Raw genomic sequence first — 18,539 nt, forward strand, 5'->3', positions numbered from 1 at the left:
GGAAACTCATCATCGAATTATCTATTAACTATTCCGAAACCCAAGTTATTTTGAACGAAAAAGCATGACAATTTAATTGACGAGGGCGAACATTCCCTGCATGACCACTGTAGCCCTAGTAGAACAAAAACAGCATCAGTTCTAATCTGTTCTGAAAGAGCATGTCACAATGACATGCTGTACTTCCGTTATTGCCTGAACAATCCTTTACGATGTGGGGATGACGAAGCTTAGTGTGAGCTCCTCCATCTCTGTCAGTGTTAATGAGAGGAGGGCCTTGCTTAAGGAACAGGTGACACTCTCTGGCCTGCTGCAGTGTCCTGCTGTGACCTCGGGACAAAATGCACTCATTGTGTGAAAACAATGGGACAACGACCACACGATGCCTAATCCAATCAGACCTCTAAAGACCACCAGCACGTTGAAGACAGCCAGATAGATACATTGCAAACTGAAAATGACATTTTCGGATGTTACTTCTGTAAGATTTTGGTTAAAAACAAACAAAAAACAAACTCTGCTTTCTGTTCAATAATGCATATTGCCTTGTACTGCTGAGGGAGAGTTGAGGGCTGTTTGGCACATTGCTCGCATACATACAGAGACACGCACACACAGACACGCAACAAGCACTGGCAAATGCACACCACACCGTGTGACTTTGCGTCCTCTGTGAGTCTGTGTGACAGCCGAGCCACCGGTGTAATCCTCAGGCTTTTCAGATTACTCCAGTTGGGGTCACATTCTACACCGTCCCACAGTGGGTCAGCTTTCCGTGCAGTCAGTGCCAGCATGCTGCATACCCAGTCTACACATGGGCCTTTCAACAGTACAGAGACCACCACAGGCCTGTTTCTGCTCAAATGCTGTCATTTATAAAAACCTAATGCCTGTCTGTCTGTCTGTCTGTCTGTCTGTCTGTTCCTGTTTACCTGAACACATGTTAAAATTCAACATTGACAACCAATTTAGAACCTGCGTGTGTGTGTGTGCGTGTGCGTGTGCGCGTGTGTGTGTGTGTGTGTGTGTGTGTGTGTGTGTGTGTGTGTGTGTGTGTGTGTTTGTGTGTGTGTGTGTGCCTTGCCAGGCAGCTGAAATAGACTCCATGGGAGGGTGTTCTCTCTCACAGGCGTCCGTTACAGGGCTAGCCACACATCTGCAGCAGGCCGGCCATCTGCACCCATTGTCTCAGCGGCACACAACACAACGCACACAGACCCACATGCATGGCTGCACCTTTAGAGGCAGACTCTCCAAACCTCTCCTCTCCTCCCCTTTCTGTCGGGGTGGAGAGAGGAAGGGTGGGGGGTATGACTTCTTAATCAGTCAAAAGACATAATGGTCGGGGTCAGGCCAACTAGGAGTGAATTCAATTTCAAGGTTGGCTCTGCTATGGTGCTATTCACCCCTAGAGCAGTAGTTTTCAACTTTTTCTGGATCAGGGCCGTCTTGAAAACCTCAAAATAGTTTTGCAGCCCACCCATTTCAGAGCATATGTTTATTATTTTAATGATCAGTCAGTCAATTGTGTTCCGACGAAGATCAATAATTAACGCAAAGGGTTTTTTTCAAGGTTTTAGCCAGATATCTGGGGACCCACTTGCAATATCCTCGAGGATATTGCAAGTGGGTATCCCTGTGCGCAGGTTGAGAATCACTGACCTAGAGGTTAACTTTTGATGTTGGAATGATGTGTGGTCATTTCACAGCCGCGCACGCACGCACGCACGCACGCACGCACGCACGCACGCACGCACGCACGCACGCACACACGCACACACACACACACACACACACACACACACACACACACACACACACACACACACACACACACACACACTTCCCTTAAACCTGATGCATTGGGCCTAAAAACACGGCAGCTCAACATTATTCTAAGCACAATTTGTTGTCTTGGATATTGTGCTGTTTCTATGTAGATTTGGATTGTTCTTCTCTTGCAGTGGCAGCTACAGTACACCAAGGCAAGGGTGGGAAAGACACTATGATGGGAAATATATAGCCTACACAAAACAATGGATTTATTGTGGGCAAATAATCTCAAATTGTGTCTCCGGTCATTTGGATTCATTACATTATACCTATGGGGAAATCTTTTACATTCATGACTTCTGGGGGTGTAATGAATCACGGTCCCACATGGCATTCTCCTTAGACACATTACTTGATTGAATTCTGACAATGCACTTTGTCAGGGACTGACAAGAGTGCACAACTGCACACACACACACACGCACACAGTGACACACGCACACGCACACACACACACACACACACACACACACACACACTGCAGGTACCCTGGTATTTGTCCTTGACATGGAGGTTGCACACTATTGATAATTCCTGACGAATGTCTTGTGTTTTAGACATAGCATGTTTAAATGTGAGTCCCACTAAAACTACTGTCTGTGAAACATTTGTTAAGAATATAAATTGAGGAGAATCAAAGGATGTTCAAGAAAAAAAAGGTTGTGTAGCCTGCCCTATTGCACAAAGTTCTGTTATTTATTACTCGCCTGCAATAGGCTATTGATAATGAGGATTTATTATGGCATGACAATGAATGCAATGTGCATGCGTTAGTGGGAGGGATTATCCACCAAGTAGGGCAAGAGGCTGAAGCAAGGACTGCAATTCCATCCAACCTAGTTCATTTCAGTCATCCTCCTCATCCACTCAGCACGGTCGCGACAAGGAGAGACCACTTTCAGTGTCGCGTATATTTGTCAATCATAGTAGGTCTACAATCTTTGGTCAAAATGGTGAAATACATGCGACAGCACCGCGAGCTGAAATCCGAAGAGGTCCTTTCGGAATCGGACGCGTCTATGGATCCACAGGATTTTAATGACATGTCTGAATATTCTTTCAACGACGAACTGTACTCCAAATGTTCCGCAATGGACCAAATCGGAACTTTTATGAGAAACGTGCAAGTGTTGCTCGATGCAGCGAATTACATTGAAAATGTCGAAAAGAGCAACGGAAGTAAGTAAACACGGGCCCGTGTGGAATAATAATGAACACGTAATGCGCCAGGGCAGACAACAATAGAAGTGAAGACGACAAAAGACGCGCATAGGAGAGATGAATTGGCCTGCTACTGCATCTGTTGGGGAAACACAACATCGAACCTCGTTTTAAGGCTAAAAAAACATAATTTGAGCGAAAGGCATATGATGTCTACAACTTATGTTGCATATATGCTGCAATTTTATGGAGACAAAATGTGTCTATAAGGACTAGGCCATTGTGTCTAACAACACAATAAGATCTACTGTTTTAAATGAACCATATGTAACACGTAGCCTGCTATGAGAGGGCTGATATAAGTTTGCAGTAGCCTATTCTATTAGGCCTGCTAATTCCCACATTACACGGGACAATGCGTGTCTAAATGTAGGCTATTTCGAGGCTCAAAGTTTCTCTTAATTTAACTGTAATTTCATGGTGTAGTCTTCTACCTAGTAAAGGGTATGCAGTTCCTAAGTGGCGTTGTGTGGCGTAGCGTTCGCAATATTGCATTGCGAACGCTGCTACATAAATGTAAAGTTACATCATGTAGAATCTTTCCCCAATTGAAATATGTCAATTCAAAGCCCAGGCCAGCTATCATTTTCAGAGGCAGCAGTCTGCGCTTCCTTGTATCTGTACATGGCATTCCACATGGAACAAATTTGAGCGTTTTGATTGGACCAGAATCTTGCTCCAGCTGTAGAGTCACTGCAAACGTCCAATCACAGCTGGGTTCATGTCTCACGTCGCATGTTACTGGGTCGGACTCATGGGGTTGGCTCAGTGGCTGTATGGGATTTGTAGTATAATCCAACAGAGTTAAATTTAATTAAATTACATTTAATTGTTCATTTTATCCTCCAAATGGACTAATTTGTTGTCATGTTTATCAAGCTGACGATGAACTGACATTGATTCTGTACATTTTTGTGGAGAAGTTTTGAATTATCATGTGAGAGTGAACCTGCCACCTGGCTCAAAATGAATGCCAAATATCTCATGGGAATCGAATACATGGTTAACCCTAATAGTTATTTATATTATATAACTTCTCAAACTGTGCTATGTAATTAATCTTTCCTTTTTGTTTCTTTTTTGTTTCTTTTTTCGTCAACAGAATGTGAACATGGGTATGCTTCAACCTACCCGGAAAGTGAGATCACACATCAGAAACTTTCAAGAAAATTCAAGAACAAGAAATTGGATCATCTTCACAATAGGTAGGCCTAGGTCATAGTGTTGTTACCTTCATATATACATTCTATGACTAATATAAGGATACTGAAACCTTGCATCGTTTGCAGTTTGTTTTGTGTGTCACATTACAAAATCAGTATAGGATTGATAGATTGATAGATAATTATCATTGATCAATCATCGATGATGATTATTATTGTTGCATAACAATTGCTATTACATGGTTATGCTAATGCTATCATTGAACAAGTGTGGTATGTTTTATTTTGTGCTACTGTAAAAACAGAATAACAGTCGATTGCATTTTATTTCTATATTTGTTTCAGGTCAGCACACAATGAACTTGAAAAGAATAGGTGAGTAAAAGAAAGATAGAGTTGTATAATTATTTTGAATGGAAAAACAAGCAATATTAAAAATCACACCCGTGTGAACTGAGTGGTGCAACATTAACACGGACAGCAATGTCCGTGTTAATGTTGCACCACTCAGTTCACAGGGTGAACAAGGGTGTTCCTTGGAGTGGTTGCACCACTCAAAAACAAAAGGTTAAATGAGGAAAAAGAATGAAAGGTAAAATGAGGACATGCTGAGACGTTCTGTCTTGTACTGCTCAAACACCTTCAGCTCAATAACTCAGTCATCACCTGCTGCTGAATAATATACCAGGTTTATAATGTGGGTGAACAGAAGTTGCACAGAAAGGGGGATGTCCTTAAAACTGGTTTACAGTAGCAGTGCAGTTCCCAGGGTTTTAGCTGCCAGCTGTCTCAAAATGGAGAATCATCAAGCTTATAATCCAAAAACAATCTCTGTTATGTGTTCCTTTTGCATGTCCTGGTGCTACAGTATTGTGTCCTTTTCACAGATAGAGGCTAGTTATTTATTTACCTCAGCGTTGTGACGCAGAGGAAGACCTATTAGGTTGAAATGCGTCCGTTGTCTCTCGTCTGTGAAAAGGACATTCATTGTGTGCTGGATATTTCCTCACTTTCATGACATTGTTGAGCCGTGCACCTTAAAGGGGAAAACCACCCATTTTCAACATTTTACTGTGTCATTAATGTACCTTAGAGCTGTTGTGTGGAAATAATAAAAAGGTCCCCCCATTTTGTATTTCCTAGAACTGTAATTATGAAATTAACACATGAAACACATCTTGATGATGTCATCAAGATGTGTTTCACCATGTTAATGGTTTTTTCAGACCTCTAGTTCTAGGAAACACAGAATGGGGGGACTTTTTTTTACAGCTCTAAGGTACATTAATGACATAGTAAAATGTTGAAAATTAGTGGAATGCCCCTTTAAGACCGTTATTTTATCTGGAGTGTTGCAGGCTTTCTGCTTTGCAGTCATTTCTCTCTGGTGCTATATGTGAAATGTTTTGTGTAATGAACAACACACAGCGCCGTGAGGAATTTAAATATTATCACATGCACTTCAAACAAGGGCTTTATTATCCACCTACTGCATAGGAACGAGGTGTCCGTTTTGCAAAGCAAATGAGAGGGAGGTGTAACTCCTGTTCCTCTGTAGTGGCACTGTTCCTGGAGGACATTATGACATTTCTACAGTCAGCAAACGGGAACCTTCCGTTTCCAGATACCAGCGCTCCTTCCTGGGAGCTTCTCAACTACACATCTAAAAGCAGCTTGTTTATATTGCTGCAGGGCCAAGCTGGGCCTTTTCTATGAAAGGAAACTAGCATCAGGGCACATTTCTCCTAAAAATAAACGATCACTTAATCTCCAAAGAGCCGACATTGTGTGCAAGAGTTGAGGTGTATGGGCTATCAGAGATGAAAGCTTGAAGTCCTGAGCCCAGGGAAATGAAACAATGCTTCATGCTTAAAAATGTTTTCCTATTACAAAATGGCAGCCAGTGTACTAGAGAGGTGATGACGTCACAACTTGACCTACATTTTATTCCATTATTTGAAAGGAAAGAGGTTTTCCTTTCAATGCCATTACAAGCGGTCTTTCAGACCACAGACAGAGACCTTGGTGGATCAAATCAGGACAGTCTGGCTGATCTCAGCAGCTTTGAAAACTGTGGCCAGACAGATCCATAAGTAATTGCCGGAGGAGCATTGGTCAGCTTATGTAGTTAACACCAGTCAGAATGGACAGAAATATACATGCATTAATCATTATACTTAAAACTAAAAGTGGATAAATAAAATATTGACTACAATGGATAATGGTCAAAAATAAAAATACAAAAGTGTCATTTCAAAATAGCCCAGTCATTTAGTCTACACTAATTATGTAGAAGTGCAATCAGTCATTGCATACAGTGGGAAGCATATTGTAAATAAGTGATTGTTTCTTTCCTCCCATAGACGAGCACATCTCCGCCTGTGTTTGGAGAGGTTGAAGTCCCTCATACCTCTGGGACCTGACTGCAATCGACACACTACGCTGGGACTGCTCAATAAGGCCAAAGGCCATATTAAGGTGGGGTCATCAAAACCAGCCGCAGGGTCAGGGGGTGCAGGAGTGTCATAGGAGCAAATGGAAGCCTGTATAAATTTGATTCCGAGCACATTAACACAACTCGATCAAGGAACGAGAAGACTTGCTGCAAATCACTTAGTCTTTCTTCTCCCGATTGCTCACTTGTTACTAAAGAGCAACATACCACTAAAAACTATTTCTTGATTTAGTAAATGTATAGCCAGGGCCACTTCATGATGCTTAGCAATTGGTTCTTGTCCCCGTCTCGTGTACATTGAGAAGTTGCAGGCCCCCTCTTTTCAAATTCTGTGACGCTGCACTATACTCCATATCTCTGGACTGAAGTACCATCTTGATAGACTCACTTGTTACAGGGATTATCACCAGAGGGATTTCTTTTAATTTGCCCTTTGGAAATGCAGGTCCCCCCCCCCCCCCCCCTCTATTATTTTAAATCTATATTATTTTAAAGCAAACATTTTTAACTAAAATCTTTGCTTCTGGGGGTCACTTGGCTGGAACGAAATATTTTGAGATGTGGGTCGGCGGCCAAATATATTTTGGGGGTCCATGACATAACACAGAAACAAAACGGACATTTTTCATGAAACTTGGAAGATATTTGTAGAATTGGCCTTAGGTCTTAATGGGTTATGTCATATACCTGTATTCCTTGGTGGAAAAGTGAGGCCCATTTATTTAAGCAACATGACATGCTATGGATTCCATTTCTCCTCCCTCAGAGGACTAGTCTCGCGTTACCAGACTGTTGCCTCCGCGATTTCCAAACGCTTCATCATACAGTCTGGGCCAACGGAAAAGGTCTCATGAGTATCCGGATACAGCGGAAGTGGAGCCTCCTCGCCACTTCCGTTTTGTCTTTACAGTCGCGCATATTTATCCTAATATAAATAGAAAACATCTAAGCCTAAGGCTTAGGCTAAAGCTTGTTGCTTAGCAGAAAAGGAAATTAAAACATATATTTTCGTGAACGGAAATGGCAGCTTCCGTTACTCAGCTCATGGGGGCTATAGTCCGAGACTCTATATATATAGCATTCAGAGATTGTGGAATAGTTGTCTGGCTACGCGAGACTATCAGAGGACCAATGTTCCATAATGTCATTCAGAACAGACCTGGAGTTGTCACAGTCAAATCAAATCAGCGTCAAAGTTTTCCCAATTTGTTTTGTCTATCAAAATAAACAGACAGTGTCATCATGGGAGATTTCCGGTCACACAAACCTATAGGAAAGGAGCATACTGTAGAAGCGTCAACAAGTAAAGGCTGGCAGTTGCTCGCTAAAAGCCCTATAATATAATCAATGTAAAAGTGTAAATAACTAAGCAAATGCTTTCACAAAACCCAGGGATATTAAATTTCCATTAAACTACTTAACCCTAAAAAATATTTAAGTGATTGGATAGTGCAGAATTTTGGGAAGCCGTCATTACAGCACATAGTAACAGCCAATAGACATGTCCATGGTACATGAAAATAAAGTCATTTCCACAGTGTAACTTCAGTTCTTCAATGACTAAAGGATATTAGTCTTGTAATCCGAGTGGACATAAACAGTTGCCCTTGTTTTGTCACAAACAGTGAATCCTACTCCACAATTGGCCAGCATACATGGAATTACTACAGCTGTGTGGATGTGTTTATATTTATAGCACAGTCAAATGCAGATGGATTCCCATTTAATTATTGAAGCTTAAAGTGCACCCATTTAAAATAACTTATTTTGGGGGTATGGGGTAGGCACCTGCGCCATACCCCTAGCCCTAGCCTGGCCCAAGCCCTGGATCGCCACGACCATTAAAAAAAAATGTTCTGGCGATTCAGTGAAACAAAATGAAAATTCAGTGTCAGGCTACTATACCCCATGGACTACATAAGTCTTTCAAAACATGGAGGGTCACACTCAAATAAAAGTTCCATGTGCTTCAAATTTACATGACAAAGGTTTCGGCTATCAAGCCTTCAGACACCGATGAAGTTTTAAGTGACTTAAGGAAGACCAATACCCCCACCCCGAGAGTTGGGGTGGGGGTATTGACAGAGAGGGAGGGGGGGGCAGTATCGTGTAGGCACAGAATGTACTTGGGTGGGGGGGCAGGGCGGGTTGTAGGTCTGGGCAACAATAAAAAAAACACTACTCTCACACCACTCTTCAGATTGGAGGTGTTGCGTGAGCATAGGAAAAAAGTGGAAGCAATTCAATTTCAATTCAATTCAAAGGGCTTTATTGGCATGAGAAAACATACGTTTACATTGCCAAAGCAGAAAGCACAATACAACAATACAGCAATACAATCACCTTGATGCTGAGGTGATGCACTCAGCATCAAGGTGTGGGTGAAATTCTTTATTTAGGAAGTGTTCTACTACATACTTTTAACTGTACTTATACAAAACCTTGGTAGAGTATCATGAACATAAAAATTGTAACCCTTCGCAATTATATTGTATTATTACACAGCACAGAAAAGACGACAAATAACAAAATACTATAGGCCTATACATTCTGAGAAAAGGGAAGCACAACAAACAATAGCATACCTTAATGAGGCAGGAGATATTCTACTTTTTTGTAAAGAGGCCCTTATGAATGAGTACAGAGGACTCAAATGCAGGCGACAGGATGCAGAACCAGTTAAGGTGTTAAAACAGAAGATCTTCCATAAATAGGCAAACAAAGGCAGGTAAATAACAGGACTTTAAGAATACATACAGAACAGACTCACTCGACAGGGAACCAACAGCAACAAGAACACAATGCAACATAGGACTTAAATAGACAAAGGGTAACAGGGCACAGGTGAAACCAAAATGCAATCAACACTAGGATAGGCACATCACAAGGTAGGTTAGACAAGGTAGGTAACAGTAACTAGGCAGACAGGAAACACTAGGAACCAGACTACAAAATAAGATACACAAAACCAAGGCAACAACAGAGTAACAGAAAACCAAACAGGAACACATGACCAATACAGAACAAACTGAAATGACAGAGACATAAGTCCAAAAACCGAAATAAGGACAGTCAATGTCCACGGTCCGAGGAGCGGACCGTGACACCCAATGGCTTTCCTAGTTCCCTTTTCTATGCAATGAGATGAGACAATAACTTTAGAAATCTTGTCTCTCTTGTCAGAAACTTGAAGAGATGGACCGGAGGAGTCAGCACCAGCTGGAGATTCTGGAGAGGGAGCAGAGGCACCTGCAGAGGCAGCTATGCAACCTGCAGACCCCTGGAGAGAGGATGCACACGGACAGCCTGCAGGGCTCCCGTGTGGACTCGGATCACTCAGAGTCTGACAGAGGTAGGTTAAACTTAGCCTGGGACGCATACCATTTTCGGGTTTATGATCCGGTCGGGAGCGGATGGTAACTTACGTCATGTTGTAGTCACTGGTTTGTAGTCATCAGGCAGGAAACCACAAACCGAAATCAGAAGTAACCAAAATTCCCCGTGATCAAGAGCATCCTCATTTTAGGGCCTTCCAGTCCAAGCCCCCAGTAAGGCTATCCAACGTTGAAGCTGCCACTACCTACTGGCGTGGAATTGCAGCACTTTCATGGAGGTGGACAGACGTTCATGACGTCACGTGCGTAAGCCCGGACCTCAAATTTGAGGTCCGGGGCTAGGCTAGGCTAAACCTCCGCTCGCTCGAGCCATTGAGTTATAATTATACTTCCAGCAGTCTTCCGTGTGCTTCAAAACGCCACTGAGCAACTTCTATTGAAATGAATAGCGGGGGGGGGGGGGGGGGGGGGGGGGGCTAACGCTCCGGTTCGGTCTCTATCCTTTTATTACTCTATGATATGAATCTGATACGTTTCTTCAAGTACTACTTTTATTCCAACTCGTAGCGACTGGCGAGACTAAAAAACAAACAAGGGGGACCTAAACAAGGCAACGGCGAAAAATCCGGAAACCACAACGTCTTTTTAGAGGAAAAAATATATACAGTATCTATTGTTCAACTAGCCGATCTACATCACATGGCTATTTTAACTATTAAAAAAAAATCAAAATAGTAAAAAAAAAAAAAAGGCAAAGAAGTTTAGGGATAAGGGTAAGGCACTGGCGAAAATAGGGCCATAACAGTTTTTATTTTTTTTATTTTGCCATCCGGTCTAGACCGGATCACACAGACGATTTAGAAACACAGACTAGGCTTTCCTCCGAGGTGGAAAGTCTGGTGACGTGAGGTTATGGCAAACTCAACTCATAAAACAAAGAGCAAGCTTAGAGAAACCAATTTTCAAATGCTGGTGGCAAGAATTGTGTTTGCGTCCTCATCTTTCTTAATGCCTCCAGTGTACAAATTTATAATATTATATTATATTATATTATATTATATTATATTATATTATATTATATTATATTATATTATATTATATTATATTATATTATATTATATTATATTATATTATATTATATTATATTATATTATATTATATTATATTTATTATATTTATAAATTTATAATATTTAGTGCACTGCAAATCCCTCGCATTCTGTTCTGAAAATATGATTTGAAACCATCCAATATGTCCTGCATGTTGAGAGCTAGCTCACTCTTCGGAATCGGCATCGGAAAATGCCTACCTGAAACTTGTTGAAATGCATTGTTTGATGTGGCCTAGCATTTAAGTATAATTTAGAATTTAGCTATGAAAGTACCGGTATGCCATTATGATAACACTATGTGGTACTGGTTACAACAGTATATAGAGATTATTTAGGATTCTAACTAATATAGTTTGTGTTGTACTTTGTTTGTTGAACAGAAGAGATCGAAGTGGACGTGGAAAGCACTGAGTTCTCCCATGGAGAATTGGACAATGTCAGCACCAGTGGTGGTAGCGACCTGGATGACCACAGCAGTCGACAGAGCTCGGCCAGTGACGAGGGCTACTCCACCTGCAGTCTAAAACTGGCCTTCTCTGCTTAAAGCACCAGCCTATCCTCTCAACTTCAGCTGCAGTCGTACATGGCTTTACACCTTTAAAGAACCAGCCTACAGCTCCATTTGTCCTCGCAGTTTAAGCTAATCTGCTCACATGTCCTCAATGAAGAACCAGCCTGAATCTCATCTCTGTCGGAAGTGTGGAACTTCTGCCCTTCACCCAAGAACCAGCCTTAATCTCAAGTCTCAACTCAGTCCAAACATTTTAAATGGTCTTCTACCAAGAACCTGTCGTGATTTAAATGGACATTTTCCACTAAATACAGAGGCCCAAGTTTAACCTGCTCTTGCAAATTTTCAAGTTAAATTATCACCTCCCCCCCCCCCCCCCCCCCCCCAGAACCAGCTTGATTCAACAGTGCCTGCTGCCAGTTCTCTATTCTAAACCTCTAGGAGACCTGTGGTCACACCAGAATAGGCAACTGTACCTCCATCCCAAGTTAATCTTCTGAAACCAGCGGTGGGGGCCGGGGACCCTTCTCAAAACCAGCTAAATGTTCACCAGTGAAAAGGTTGCTCCATTTGCCTTGTGTGAAAACTACCGCTTTTCTTTGAAAAACCCCAAGAGATATTCAATCGGAAATGGCACTTCTTGTCAGTCAACAAGCTAGTGTTGTGGCAAGGGCTACTTTGTCTGCATTCCAAGATGATTTATTGCACATTTAGACGTCTGCTTTAGGACCCCCACAGCCATCCATCCCTCTTCCATGACTGGAATACAGTCTCAAACCAACAGGCGGTTCAGTCTGCCAACTTGATTCTAATTTATTTTGCATATGATTAGCATATGTGTAGTATTTATTTTTTGTTATATTTAATTGTACTGTTGTTAAGTCGTGGTCATGCGTGAGAGAGAGAGAGAGAGAGAGAGAGAGAGAGAGAGAGAGAGAGAGAGAGAGAGAGAGAAAAAAGACTAAAAACTGCTATTTGAATTTTATTTTCTTATTTTGTTATCAATATGTTTGTTACCAGCATTCCTGGACAATATATATTCCCCCATTTGAGGTTTATGCTCATATGCTGTGCTACAAGATAGGCTTGATATATTACTTAATATTTTTTGTTTAAATAATCACTCACACCCCCATTTGAATTGTAAGCAAATACAATGAAACAACTTTAATACAATTTAAATACTTTTAAAAGTAATAAGCTGTCCAAGCACAAGGCGTAAGCAATAACAGTTTTGTCAACTCCTCAGTGTTGGTTGGTTTTGCTGCAAAATTGTGTCCGTCCAACACCAAGGTGAAATTGCTAGTTTTCTATATATCAACCATTATTAGTAATCAGCAGTACAGAACATGATTGTAATGGTAGAAACAAAGCTATGGTGCATGTGTATTGAATGTAGCCTTCCTAATTATGTTGTAATGTGCTTTGGATTGACAATATGTCTTTAAAATATGTCTGTATTCTGTAGCATGAACAACATGGACACAGTTTAAAGAATAGTAATTTTGGTTTAGAGTCCACCATTTAGTCTTTTTCTATAGTTGAAAGGCATTCTACAGTAAAGAATAACAATAATTGTAATCCTTTTGAAACTACCCATGAACTAGTCAAATAAATTTGACTGCACTGCAAAAGCCGCTCTACACAAAGAAAACCAAATACGACAGCCTGATTTATCAAAATTGTTTTCTGGTACCAGTTCTAAATACATCATCAACCACCAAATGTGTCTTAACATGGCCAAATTGACTATTGCACAAAGTTCCTAGTCACAAGTCATTTTTCAACATCTCTTTGTGAAACTCTAAAATGCACTATGGCAAAGACTTGTCAAGGAAGTATGTCTAAGCACAGCCCAGAATTATCTCTGGTACTTAAAGCTGCATTGTGCGACACGGCCCCTACCGATGAACAAGCCAATATGTGTCAAAACCAGGCAGCTCTCCCTCTCCCCGTTGCACCTCCCCCTGGCTCCCCTTCCCCGTTGATAAGTGCTCTGTGAACTAAGTTTATTCATATATTATCCCATGTCTCAAACAACTTGCACCCAACAGACCACAAAGGCTATAAAGCGAGACAAATCGTGTAAGAATGGCATAAGAAGTCATAAATCTGCCACAACAGAATTATGGGAAGCATATAGGTATGGGAAGGGGTGGAAACCTCATATGTTCAAAACTGTTACTTGTCAGGATTCAAATTCAAAAGCATCCAAAGTATTATTACTATTTTTGATACTTTTGTGTGACGCTGTAGTATGATCAAGTAAGGCATTAATTTATGAAAATGTAGAATATGGAGATAAGAGGTTTCTCCCCGACAGCAACGATATAGCATTGCAACGTAGGTTTTTCAGAAAACTGTTAGGATTTAGAACACATTTGTAGAATCGGCCTCAGATCTTAATGGGTTAAAGATCGAGGGAGGTGCAAGGTGTTTCAACAAATCTCCGGAAGGGGAGCCCAAACTCTTAGGAAGAGCATAGTCAGGACGGAATTGACAACATGCTTTAGACAGCGTATGCACATATTGGTCGGTAGTGCTTTGACTCAATAAAACCTTCATACAGCACATTGTTTTCGGGCCTTGAAAATATCGTACAATGAAGCTTTATTAGTAAAACAAGGTTGACTTTTGCAAAACATGCTGCTGGTTCCCTGCTAATACTTTGATTCCTGATTATTGTGTCCCTGGGATCTTAAAATAAAGCTCTGCCATACTGACTGTTGTTATTAATCGTATTGTATTTTCGCCCCTGGGCCATGTGTATATGTCTGTCCACAGCTATCTTGCAAATGCCAAGAACGATCACGGTCATATATTTCTTGTACGCTGCCAGCATTCAAACCTATCAGTGGACAACAATGTTTTTTTGTGTGAATTAATAACCTCAGGCCTACCATGCCTGCAGGCTATGCCGCTATGGGATACACATCCTCGAAGCTATATGGAGCAGTATGTAGTTGTCAACTGTATCTGCCATGCCACTGCAGTCCAGGGTTTTTTTGATTGATTGAAATATTTATTAACAGTTTGCAGAATTACAGTACATTTCGAGCACAAACTCAATACAAAGGCTGTTAACTGTGAGTGGACGACCCAATTAAGCATTACACTTGTTTACAACAGGGTCCACCATGTTCAATTCATCAAAACATTTAGAGACGTACAAATAGACCCTTCTATATAGACAAAGAACAGAACAGGAATTCATCATAATGGAGGTAAAAAGGGAAAAGAAACATATACAGTGAGGGAAAAAAAGGGGGGGGGGGGGATTCACGTTCAGCTCTGTTCCTTTGTAGTGCCAATGCGTTGTAAACAACATAGGTTGGTGGTTTGAAACCTCCAGTGGGAACATTTTCACTTTTCAAACAGTATAAATTGGTTACATCACAGGTTTATAAAGTCAACCGAATGTCTGTCAATATGTCCAAATATGGAGATGTCTGATGTCATAGCTCTGACATCAGACAGGCCTCCAAATACTCTGATAATGGACTGAACTAACTAACAGCTACAATAATCATGGCATCAGGCACCTTGGAGAGACTTCAGGCCTGGTTTTTACATCACTTTTCAGCTGCCCTGTTGGCCATCTTCGGATTCTTCACACCATGTCGAGCAGCTCCGGCAGCCACGCTCCCCCCCATCACCAACCCTCTGCTAAAGACCCCGGGTGTCTGCCTGGCTAGGATGATCCGCCGGAGAGAGGTGAGCAGTGTGGAGGTGGTGCGTGCTTATATCGACCGCATTCAAGAGATTAACCCACTTATCAACGCCATGGTCAAAGACAGGTTCTGCCAGGCGTTGCAGGAAGCTGCGCAGGCAGACAGGTTGATAGAGGAGGAAACGGAAGGAGGCGAGGATGCGCTGAAGGACAGGTTGCCATTTCTGGGCGTCCCTTTCACGGTCAAAGAGGCCTTTTGTCTGCAGGGCATGCCCAACTCCACAGGGCTGGTGTCGAGGAGCCAGGTAGTATCGGAGTCTGACGCTCCTGCCGTGACCCTGATGAAGAGAGCCGGGGCCATACCCCTGGGGGTTACCAACTGCAGTGAACTGTGCATGTGGCTGGAATCCCACAACCATCTGTATGGGATCACCAGGAACCCCTACTGCCTGGACAGAATACCGGGAGGAAGCTCAGGAGGGGAGGGCAGTCTTTTGGGCGGTGCAGGCTCATTGATTGGCCTGGGTGCAGATGTGGGGGGCAGTATCCGTTTGCCGGCCTTCTTCAATGGCGTTTTCGGCCACAAACCCACCTCAGGGATAGTGTGCAACGATGGGCAGCACCCTCCACCATCAGGCCTCCAGTCAGACTTCCTGTGTACAGGCCCCATGTGTCGCTATGCCCAGGACCTACTGCCCATGTTAGAAGTAATGGCTGGACCCAATGCAGACGCGTTGTGTCTGACTTCGGAGGTGGACATGAAGAAACTTCGTTTTTTCTCTGTTCCTCATAACGGCGGTTCCCCTCTGGTGTCTGCTGTGGACAAACAGCTGATACAGGCTCAGAGCAGAGTGGTGGAGTGCCTAGAATCTAAGCTAGGGGTCACAGTTGAGAAGATGATGATCCCTCAGCTAAAGTTTTCTTTCCAGATCTGGGCAGCAATGATGTCAGCACCAGGCAAGGATGGTAAGAGGCCCACATCCTTTGCTGAGCTTATGTCAGACCAGCAGGGCAAGGTTTGGCCGTTGTGGGAGATGGTCAAGTGGACCCTGGGCCTTTCGCCTCACACCATGGCAGCCATAGCCTTGGCCACATTTGAGGTGTTCCAGCGATCAGAGCCCACTCCTTTCCTGCTACAGCAGAAAGAGGCCCTGCAACGTTGCCTGGACGATCTGTTGGGTGATGATGGCGTTTTATTCTACCCTCCATACCCACACCTGGCGCCCAGACATCACACACCATTGTTCACGCCGTTCAACTTCTCATACACGAGTATTTTCAACATCCTAGGTCTTCCGGTGACTCAGGTTCCATTAGGGCTGAGTGTGGAGGGTCTACCCCTGGGTATACAGGTGGTAGCCGGGAAGAACCAGGACCGACTCGGCCTGGCGGTAGCAGTGTACCTGGAGCAGGCCTTCGGAGGATGGAGAGAGCTCGTCCAGGCCAACGCAACGGGGGCGACTGTGGCTCAGGAGGTAGAGCAGGTCGTCCAATGATCCATGGGTCGGCGGTTCGAATCCCGGCTCCTCCTGTCTACATGTCGAAGTGTCCTTGGGCAAGACACTGAACCCCAAATTGCTCCCGATGTGCTGGTTGGTACCTTGCATGGCTTCCGCCGCCATCGGTGTATGAATGTGTGTGTGAATGGGTGAATGTAATGCACAATCTATGTAAAGCGCCTTGGATAAAGGTGCTAAATGCACCATTTACTATTTTAACGCATAGAATTACACACAGACAAACACACAAAGCACAAGCCACCTCTAGTATTTTACAATGGAAGTCAATGGATATTACATTTGTGTCTTAATTAACCAAAGGAAAATGTTTTGAGAAAAAATATAAACAGAGCAGTCTTATGTAATATTGCTTAAACATAACTTTTGTCACACCATCACTAAACACAGGTAAATTCTTCCACAAGGTAATATATTCCATAAAAAGTATTTATCAAAATATATTGAAGTACAGCAATACATGGCAAATTTCACAAAAGATATCATGGGGGCCCTATCATATGGGGGGGGGGGGAAATCTGTGAAATCTGGCTATTATTTAAAAACATATTCCTGAAAGAAATGGAGCTGGGAACTTCTTCTTTGGTCCACCCATTCCTGGGACATAAATACATTAAAAAAAAAGCCCATTGTAGATGTATGGGATTTTTCTCTATCACTCTATAACTAAACTCAGGTGAAACACCTGCCTGTAGAAAAAACCAGGGATGTGGGCAGGGAAACAAACCTACCTTCTATGATGTCACTAAGCATCATGAAGGTACTGAAAGACCCATCCACCTCAGACATCAGCAACATTATGAAAGTTACAAAAATATAATTGTCCAGTGTTTAGTGTTCTATATGGTTAATTAAATCCACAATTCTCCGCTCGTAACATCATACATCACATTCAGTGCTTAGCCAATCAAATCATTTCTGTGGTGCACACAGACAAACACAAAGCTAGCACCCGTCAAAAATAAAACAGTATTTAAGTTATTAGATAGCCTACACAATTAAAACATGATTGAACATTTGGCAATTAAGGTCTAATAGGGCTACAAAACCTGTATATCTCCACACACACACACATTCTGTACATATCCTGTCCACAAATTACTTTATGGATATGTCCAATTTGACACAAATCAGTCCAGTACAAACAATGAAGACCATCAATATATACTCCATATTAAAATGTGGGTGGCATATTATTGGCTTATAGAAAAGACTAGCGTGTATTTTCACCCCATTCTTTTTAAGCCGTTAAATGGATCAATGTGCAGCTGTTCACTTCATCATAGTCAATACAGGAGATTCCTTATTGAGAGCAGATACCAAACACATACGGGCGGGGTTTTCCTGCGTCATCACAAACAATGAATGACATTTTATTCAGAAAATGTAAATGTTCCATGCAACTTTCATTTTATATCGACACTGTACAGCATTTACTTGTATGCATTCCGAATTAAAACATTACATCTAAAATCAGACATTATATAATTGTATTTATGTCAGAAAAGTAGACTTCATCCCCGATATTGATTAGAAATAGTACTGTGCAGTGTGCATTGATGCGCAACTGTTGGCAGTAGTTTGAGTTATGAAGCTTTGCTGCCACCTACAGGAACTGATGGCTAGTGCCAGGTTCCAGCCCATAGACCCCAACCCACTCCACTGAGTGAGGCTTCTTAAGTTCTTGCTTCAGTCTGATAATATCAGGCTACACATAAGGGCA

At 42.2% G+C, this 18,539-nt stretch overlaps 2 protein-coding genes across 2 annotated transcripts; both read left to right on the forward strand.

The window, feature by feature from the left end:
• Nucleotides 1-2,727: 2,727 nt before the first annotated feature.
• LOC306930958 (max-interacting protein 1-like) lies at nt 2,728-14,352 on the forward strand. The gene is made up of 6 exons (XM_079512091.1): nt 2,728-3,012; nt 4,157-4,259; nt 4,563-4,592; nt 6,581-6,695; nt 9,856-10,024; nt 11,499-14,352. Exons 1-6 carry the CDS (start codon nt 2,784-2,786, stop codon nt 11,660-11,662), a joined length of 810 nt encoding a protein of 269 aa, XP_079368217.1. The 5' UTR covers nt 2,728-2,783; the 3' UTR covers nt 11,663-14,352.
• An 805-nt stretch (nt 14,353-15,157) lies between these two features.
• LOC306930862 (fatty-acid amide hydrolase 2-A-like) lies at nt 15,158-16,795 on the forward strand (the record flags this gene model as incomplete). Its single annotated transcript, XM_079511958.1, has 1 exon — nt 15,158-16,795. The coding sequence occupies one exon, from the start codon at nt 15,158-15,160 to the stop codon at nt 16,793-16,795; it is 1,638 nt and encodes a 545-aa protein (XP_079368084.1).
• Nucleotides 16,796-18,539: the final 1,744 nt, after the last annotated feature.

Source organism: Electrona antarctica (assembly GCF_951216825.1).
Source record: "Electrona antarctica genome assembly, chromosome: 10".
Classification (NCBI taxonomy): domain Eukaryota; kingdom Metazoa; phylum Chordata; class Actinopteri; order Myctophiformes; family Myctophidae; genus Electrona; species Electrona antarctica.

Bases quoted from the DNA above. Each gene is read 5' to 3' on its own strand.
- LOC306930958 (XM_079512091.1), top strand. From the start codon at position 2,784: ATGGTGAAATACATGCGACAGCACCGCGAGCTGAAATCCGAAGAGGTC. The intron at 4,593-6,580 runs GTGAGTAAAAGA...TTCCTCCCATAG, and splicing joins AATGAACTTGAAAAGAATAG to ACGAGCACATCTCCGCCTGT. The intron at 10,025-11,498 runs GTAGGTTAAACT...TTTGTTGAACAG, and splicing joins TCACTCAGAGTCTGACAGAG to AAGAGATCGAAGTGGACGTG.